At 42.9% G+C, this 8,986-nt stretch overlaps 1 protein-coding gene across 4 annotated transcripts in view; it reads right to left on the bottom strand.

Moving 5' to 3' along the window:
• Positions 1-8,474, bottom strand: part of MAGI3 (membrane associated guanylate kinase, WW and PDZ domain containing 3) — a 257,635-nt gene extending 249,161 nt beyond the window's left edge. For all 4 annotated transcript variants that reach the window (XM_064282401.1, XM_064282400.1, XM_064282403.1 and 1 more), the window contains exon 1: positions 7,661-8,474. In XM_064282401.1, coding sequence (XP_064138471.1) covers positions 7,661-7,976 — 316 coding nt within the window. In that variant the 5' untranslated portion in view covers positions 7,977-8,474. The remainder of the gene's footprint in view (positions 1-7,660) is intronic.
• Between the last annotated feature and the right edge of the window lie 512 nt (positions 8,475-8,986).

Below are 8,986 nucleotides of genomic sequence, written 5' to 3' on the forward strand. Positions count from 1 at the left end.
GGTTAAGCTTTCAGCTGCTAACCAAAAGGTTGGCAGTTGGAATCCACCAGCCGCTCCTTGGAAACCCTCCGAGGCAATTCTACTCCATCCTACAGGGTTGCTATGAGTCGGAATCAACTTGACAGCAATAGGTTTTGAGTCAATCTAGAGAGAATCAAGCAGAAAAGAGAGGGACCTTATTACCACCAAGCGAGAAGAGCCAGGAGTGGGTCCTTTGTACCCGGGTCCCTGAGCAGAGAAACTCCTAGACCAGGGGAAGACTAATGACAAGGACCTTCCTCTGGAGCCAACAGAGAAAGAAAGACTTCCCCTGGTGCTGGTGCCCTGAATTTGGGCTTTTAGCCTCCCAAACTGTGAGAAAATAGATTTGTTTGGTAAAGGCATCCACATGTGGTATTTCTGTTACAGCAGCACTGGATAAGACACCCACACTACCCAGCCATGCTGGGATGACTAAAATAGGGGCGTGAGGAGGATGGCTCCCTAGAACCACTGTGATACAGCTCGGTGGTTACATCAGGATAAAACTGCTGGGGTTAAGGAAAATGGAGACACAATGGTGTCACCCCATCTCTTTTCACTGACTGCCAATCAGCTGTGATTAGAACAAAAGAGGAGGCAGGGCAGAGGTAGAAACACATTTCAGTTCCCTTTTTACTAAGATAGCAAACTGTGTTTTTCCATAACATTGGCTAGGCTTCCAAAGCAACACAAGAAAGTCTATTAACCATAAAGCAAACTACTAAGAGCAATATTTCAGCTGCATTATGGTTTAAATAAAAATAACCATAGTATTACATTATGAGTTGAATAAGGCTGAAGGCAGAAACAGCATCTAAGCACCTTAATAGCATTATTTCCAGAAGAAAACACATTTCAAGGTCCAATTAAAAAAACAAACAAACTTAGAAGAGACAATTCATCATGGAACTATCTACACATTTAAACAATTAATATGATGTTCCCTCTATTTTCCAATTATTCTGTAATGTAGATTTCATATTGTTTTTGTTTTTTACCAAAAAAAAAAAAAAAAAAGCTACTGAGATGGACTACGCCCTAGGTTTTCTATACTGAACATCCTTGCCCCACAAGTTTCTCCTCCTCTGCTTGTCTACGACTGGAAGGGCTCTAGTTCCGCTCAACCAAAACCTGTCCATCTTTCAAGGCCTGGCTGACAGTCACAATTTTCACAATTCCCTCCTCAGCCAGCGAAGTCAGAAGACAAGGGCAGATGACAAGGACCCTACGAAGACATGTGAAAAAAGAACGCAACTCTTCCTCCACCTCATTCACACATTTACCTTCTGCAAATTCACTATGTGCACCCAGATGAGAATAATTTCTTAGAATTAAAAGACACATTTTTTGTAAAGCATATCTCTTTCATGCAAGCAAACTACTTCATCTGGTATCCCACCAAAACACAGCAACTGGTTCCAACGTGGACGGAAATGCGTTATGTAGGACTCATACTAAAGGTATTTTATGGGCAATCTAAGTGCTTTTTTAAAGATAATTTTGTTTGCGTTTGATTTTCTCCTTTTCGTAATGACTTGAAAACCTAAACCCTTCCTAAGAGCAACTCTACAACCACTTTTTAGAACAGCATACTATGCAGACAATTAGTCTAGTTTTCACCAAAATTCATATGAAAATTTACTTAAGGAGTTTTAAATACTGGGAGAATAGTGAAGAAGATAACCCCTTACTATAGATACTTGTTACAGAGGAGTCACTAAGCTCCCACTGAATTGTGAGCTTCCTGAAGGCAGAGGCCCTCTCTGATTCATGGTTGCATCCCCAGCGCAAGCTCAGTGCTGGTACGTGGTGGATGCATCACTAAATGTTTATTGACGGAATGTGTGCTGGCCACAGTATGAGTAATAGTACTTTTTATTTTCTCTTATGAGGTAAAATAAATATCTTTTCTTGAAAAACATTCTGAATAATGTCTGCTCTCCAAGGAGAAAAAGAGCGACAGAATTGCCTCTCTTCCCCCATGAACAAGTGTATCACAACACCAGCCTCTAAGCTACCGAAAAGCTTACCTTTGGCGACAGTTTTAAGGGCATTCATTCTCCCTACAAACATGTAGTATCTCAAGGAAATTATTTCTCAAAATTTCTGAAGAAAAACACAAATAACTAACTAAAGGTGAAATAGTTCTATTCTTCACTACCAAAACACTTGGCCTTTGTCAAATCACAAACAACCAAAAACTGAATTTGAAATTGGTAGGCAACACTGAAGCAGTCCAAAAGGATACAGTTCTACAGCACACTCCCGAACACTGCCCTTTGCTGTTGAGTCAGTTCTGACTCCTGATGACCCCACGGGTGTCGGAGAACTGTGCTCCACAGGGTTTTCGATGACTGATTTTTCAAAAGTAGATCACCAGGTCTTTCCTCTGAAGTGTCTCTGGGTGGGCTCGAACCTCCAACCTTTGGTTAGCTAGTGAGCACATTAAACGTTAACCATTTGTACCACCCTGGAACTCCCTCCCCAAACACTAAATGCCCACAAAATTTACAAAGCACTTAAGGAGTCATACAGCAAAGAAGCTATATGAAACTATTCACCTGAAAAGATTATGTACTGACTTCATAAGTCAGATATTTGAACAAATTTGGCAGATTTGTTTTGCCAGAAATTTAGGTAAATTAGAGACCAGGAAAAAAAATCACCATAATTTGCCTCTCATTTAACAAGAGGTTTTACTTATTTATTTATTTATTTTTATAATGTACACCCCAGAGCCCCAGGGGAAAAATAATTTCCCCAGGAGTACAGAGTATATCCCATGAAAATCAGTTTTAGCATAAACTGAATAAAATAAAAGATGAAAATTTAAAGGGCCAAATGTTAAGTATTTGTTTGGACTACTAAGATAACGAGAAATTAAAGAATAATATCTATTTATATATATTAATCTTGGAAAATAAAATTTTACAGAATAAATAAGAAGTCTGGGGATGAGGGCAGGATCAACAAAACAACCAGAATGATATACTAGAAAAGTGAACAAAATTAAATATATCTGAAATGTTGGATATAGTACTTCTACAAAGGAATGGATGGAAAATTAAAATATACACACACACACACACATATATACAAAGATGTTAATGATATAGTGAGGGTCATCAAATCTAAGCAAACAAGAGTTTTGCCACTATGGTGGTGGTAGTGTTGTTGTGTGCCATCAAGTTGATTACAATTCATAGCAACCCTATATGACAGAGCAGAACTGCCCCATTGAGCTTCCTAGGCTGTAATCTTTATGGGAGCAGATCCCAAGGTCTTTTCTCCAGCAGAGTGGCTGGTGGGTTCAAACCACTGACCTTTAGGTTAGCAGCTTAGCTTAACCATTGTGCCATCAGGGCTCCTTGCCACTATGGTACAAGCCCATTAAAAAAAAAGCCAAACCTGGTGCCATCGAGTCTATTCCAACTCATAGTGACCCTACAGGACAGAGCAGAACTGCCCCATAAGGTTTCCAAGGAGCAGGTGGTGGATTTGAACTGCCAACATTTCGGTTAGCAGCTAAGTGCGCTCTTAACCATTTCACCACCAGGGCTCCATAAGCCTATTACTCATACAAATTGGTGGTGATAATGAATAGAGGCCAGGCTGTGAACCCTTGATTTATGGACACAACTCAAAACCCAACAGACAAAAAAAAAAAAGCAGCTACCAAATTTGAGAAAGCAGGAAAGTTTTAAATTTAAAGTTTACCAAAATTTGATACTATCTTCCCTAACGAAGGAGCTGCCCAACCCTATCCCTAGTTTCTATTGCTAAAAAAAAGTAAAGAGGAATTTATTACAAATCCAGGAGGCTGGCAATTAACTCTAATTTCCCTCACCTTTCCCTTCTTCAAACATTACAACTACTAACCAAAACTCACTAAATTATCTACTATACCAAAAGATCCAAGAATTAGGAGAAGAAGCAGAACTATTATTTGCATAAACAGTCCTTACATCCAGCAATGCTTCATTGCCAAACAGGGGATGTATGCCTAGGTGTATGCCTATTGTAAAACTGGATGTCCCAAAGAGTATAAGGTGGGTGAAGACTTCTATTTACATGTAATTAGCATTACACAAGATCTGTTTCAAATTAGTTTTTGTTTAAACAAACTGTAACATTGTTTCTGATAACTTTCATCTCTAGATACAGTAAGAGACCTGGGGTTGTTGAGTGCCATCTGTGCATACTGACACAGCAGACAAGTGACTCCATGTACTGACTGTATCAATACTCTATCTCTGGAATAATACCCACATAATTTACTACCAATGGAATACATGTTTAAAGGTATACGAAGAAGTAAATACTTGCATCTTCCATCAAACGCCGCCCATTCATAGTTTGGGGAATTTTAGAACAAAACTAACTACTTGTATCATTAATCAGAATAAAAATTGTTTAAGAATATACTCCGAAATAAAATTAACAAATCCTTGTCACGGGGCTGTATCACATACTCTGAAGTAAAATAAACAAAACAAATCTTGGCCACAGGACTATATCATGAAACAATTTCACCAGAGGTCCAAAGTTCAACTTCCTTCCCTATTGGGAAAATACAAAGTTCAAATTCAAGAGCCAACTTTTCTCTATGCAGAAAAATAAATGACAGGTTCATAATTAAGAAGGAGCTAACTAGTTGGGCCAAGTAATAGGAACTAAAGAATTCTTCTAGAAGCAGGAAAAGTACTGACTGCTAAGCACGAAGTTAATACTAAAGCAATAAGAAACTCCATACCTTCCTCAAGAAAAGCCTCAGATTAGGAACCTTATTTTATAAAGAGTTACTCTCAATTATCCATTAAGGATTACAGCAAAAAGAAGAAAAAATAAAGCTTCCAATCAAAGCCGATGACAGTCACACCAGAAAGACTTCGTCCAGTCATCTGGTTGACGGCGCTGGCTTTGGCTGGGCTCCTTTGAGCATCTGTTAAGACGAAAAGAAGAAAGCTAGGAAGCAGGAGTACTGCAGGAGCCATATCCTACAGTCCAGCTCACCCTTCTACCAGGGACTCTGTCAGAAGACAATAAGAGATCATTTCCCACTAATATTACATCTTACAGAAACTGTTAAATTTCACTCTCACATTGTGCTAGTTTCTAAATGATATGTTACAAATATAGTTTAATAAACAGTCACTAGTCAAGACAAGGGACAGAATGCTAAGTACACTTTATAATACCTTGCTAATTTAAAAATCCATTTATCTCACAAATTTTAGACAAAAGGAAAAAACAATGTGAAGGGCAAGTTCCTTTTCAAATTCTTTTACTCTGTATTTTCAACCTTTTGAAAATTAATCACAACAGTAAAGAATCTCTGTCTTCCCTGGAGATAATACTTACGCTGTTTTTAATCACTCACAAAGTTCTACAAAAAACCTCTTCAAATTCTTAATTTCTAATATTTAAAGTCTTGTGTTTAACCTGCAAAAACCTTGCTATCTTATAATAAATGTTGCTTTTAAGCAAAGCCATTTAAGAAATCCATTTAAATACCTAACATGAGACTATTAAGAAATTAAGAATATGATTTTTTTTAAGCAATTAAAATTTTAAAATTACAACTTGTTTAGAAACACGAGTATTAATTTTGGATGACACAGATGTAGTAGTATCCTTTAGAAATTACTGAAGTGGAATGTATTTTTAAAAAATATATTATTAAAATAAGTATATTTATTATTAATAATTACAAAATGTGCTATACCCATTAATACAAATTATTACTTTTATTTTGATTAAACTTTTAAAATAGGACAGTGTCTTTGGTTGTTAAAAAAGCAAATTTTTTCTACTATAAAAATTTCAACTACATTCTGAGAATAAAATATTTATTCAGCACAGTATTACTGAGCACACTCTAAACCTTTAATCATTTTCCTGAATTTGATATAGAGGTTGAGAAAATGTATAACATGCAGACCAGGCTGATGTTAACAATACATCTTCCCAGTTTTCTAAAAGAATCATAATAATTTGAAAATGCATCAGCTTCCTCATCAACGTATCAACGTTAAGCCTATTTCTGAAAAGAACAGCTATAACCTCATCCATGCCCCAACTAATCAAAACAAAACACAAGGCAATGATGCAGATGTTCTCATTATTCCTTCACTCGTGGGATCTGAACTAAACGGCACCTAGGCTAGTCAATGCTATGTAGATACCACTTTGCATATTACACACAGTGTCTCACTGGCTGAATTATAGCCCCGAAGTCTTTTCATGACCTTTTACATAAGGTTCTATATAAGTCTGAGTTAAGAAAGAATTTTGGAATTCACAAAACTATACAAAAAAGGATGTTTAAAATTTGCCAAAGTTTAAAAACTTAATAACATTTTAAAAACATAAACCTATGAACTTAAAATGAATATGATAGAGTAGACTACAGTATGAAAATCTTAAGATTGTAGGACCATGTGAGTGTATGTGTAAGTATATCCACAATACACGCACACGTACATTGCATCATAAGCCATCAGTTCTGATTAAGCTCAGGGACTATTAAAGAGATATGTCCAAAGAGAGCTGCTGAAAAAGAAAAAACGAAACAAAACAACCAACCAAAACAAAAAAAGATAACATACTAAATTCTTCCCTAGGTTTTCCTAGCGTTTTACGGTGAAAGGATGGACTGATTTCTAATACAAGTCAAAATTCAGCAGCCCATTGTATTTCAATGCACGGTATATTAAGTAGAGCACATTCAGCAAAAATAGTGTGATTTTTAATAACCCTGTAATCATAATTCCCTTCTACAAACATCTTAGATGACAGAAACACATTATACTAATGCTGAAACAACCAACAATGTTGTGGATAACAAAATATGCGAGGACTACTACATACTAACAGATTTCACTGTGTGCAGCCTGATCAACGCTCTGAAACCGTCAAGTATGCCATGAACGTAATGTTCTTTGCAGCAGATTTTACTAGCATAAAAGACACCAGGGAAACATGGGTTCTTTTTTACCCATCCCTTCAACAATATTCTGCAAAATCAAGAGATTTACAAAAGCTTCTACTCAGCTAGGCACCATGGTCTTGTTCAAAACCCAGATTCTATTCAACAGCTCCAAGCAGGAACACACCACTCCGCCACACATCACAGATCGGCACGCAGTCACCTGAGCCACCTGAACTGGTAGAGTTAGGCTGTCAGTTCTGAGATGTTGCTAGTGTGTAAGAAACACCGGAGCGGCTAAGCCCTCCTAGGTACACTAGATGGTTAACTCTGGCACCAAGTGCCTTAATAGTAAGAAGCTTCTCCCCCGTTAGAAGATGCGTAAGATTGTTCCAAAGAAAATGGTACAATCGTGAGGACCTTTTCCACAAAGGAGAGCAGAAAAGAGCTAGCTTTTTCTAGTCAAAAACTCTGCGGTGGGAGACAGAGCTACAAATTTAGGAAACCTAGATTCTGGTCACAATTCTGTGACAGCTTACAGAGCAGCCCTGCCAAGTCAGAGACCGCCGCCACCCCTCCCCCTCCAAGGAGTCAGGCACACCCTAGAGGTCTAAGATTACCCGGGACGATAAAACTGGGGGAGGTGCCGCCGCTCCCAGGACCCCCACCCTGGCCCCCTGCCCCCCGCGTCAGAAGGCAGGGCCGGTGTACCTGGCTTCACAGTCTTGAGACGGATAGGCTCGCGGAAGTGGCGGATGACAGCCAGGGTATCCCGGTTGGTGAGCCCGCTGACAGGCGTCCCGTTCACCTCCAGCAGCACATCCCCGGGGCTGGGCGCCTTGCCGGAGACGACGAAGCAGGTGCCCCCGCCCGGCTCCTCCCGGAGCCGCCCCAGGTAGGGGAACTCGCCGCGCTCCGCGCCGCCCCGGATCTCTGCGCCCAGGTCGCCCGGGGACCCGGCCCAGGACACCGCGCACTCCTGCACCTTACTGAGCCAGTGCTTCTTCTTCTTCAGGGTCTTCGACATCCCGAACCCCGCTGCACCATGGGGGAGACCCCGCGCGGGCGGCCGGGGCGCCGCTCCGGCCCCTTGTCAGCCTGGGGACCCCAGGCGGCCCGCGCAGCCCGGCGAGGGGGGCCTCGCCGCCCGGCCCCCCGACCGCAGCCCGCTGGGGGCCGGGACGCTCCAAGCCCCGAGGCGCCCCTCCGACGCCTCTCCCGGCTGCGCTCCCCCGGGCTGACCGGGCTCGGCGAGGGCCACCCCGGATTAGGGTGAAGAAAGGAGAAGGGAATTGTCCCCGGGCGGCTCCAGAAGGGGTTTCGGGCGGAGTCACTGCCGACGGCTGGCCCCCGGGCTCCGCGCCCGAGCGGCGGGAAAGGCTGAGGCAAGGGGGCGGGGAGGTGAAGGAGGAAGAGCTGGGACGTGAAAAATCCGTCGGGGACGCGCAGAAGCGCGCGTGGAGCCGTCGCTGGATCGGTCTCGATCGCTGCGGCGCTGGAGAGCGGAGACCAACGCCTGCCCAGGCTGCCAGGAAACTGCCGCTTTCAAACCCGCCGCAACCTCCTCCTCCGCCCTCTCCCCTTCCCCCCGCCCTCGCCCAGCCCTCATCCAGAACCCCGCCCCCTCCCGCCGCGCGGCGCCCGGCGCGCTGCCGTCACAGGCCGAGCGCTTGGGAACGAGCCCCAGCACTCGACTTTCACGTCGGGGATTGGCCCCCGGTGCACAGGGGGCGGGCCCTCACGGAGAACGAGGACCACCGATTGGTCGATGGGAGTGGAGGAGGCGGGTACTAGAATGACTGAAGTTTAGAGAGGGTGGAAAAAAGAAGTTTGGAGAGCGAGGGTGGGCGGGGGACTGGAGTGGACTCCAGGTCGCAGGGCCGGGAGAGGCCCTCCGCACGGTCGCTAGAGCCAAGGGGAAACTCGGATGTGAGGAGCGACCGAACTCCCCGAGGTAGGGGCGTGGCTGGCGAGCCAGGCTGCTTGAGGGCGGAGCCTCGAGCCTGCGCCGGGCGCTGAGAGAAACCCGTTGTATTC

This window comes from Loxodonta africana, chromosome 3 (assembly GCF_030014295.1).
Source record: "Loxodonta africana isolate mLoxAfr1 chromosome 3, mLoxAfr1.hap2, whole genome shotgun sequence".
NCBI lineage: Eukaryota > Metazoa > Chordata > Mammalia > Proboscidea > Elephantidae > Loxodonta > Loxodonta africana.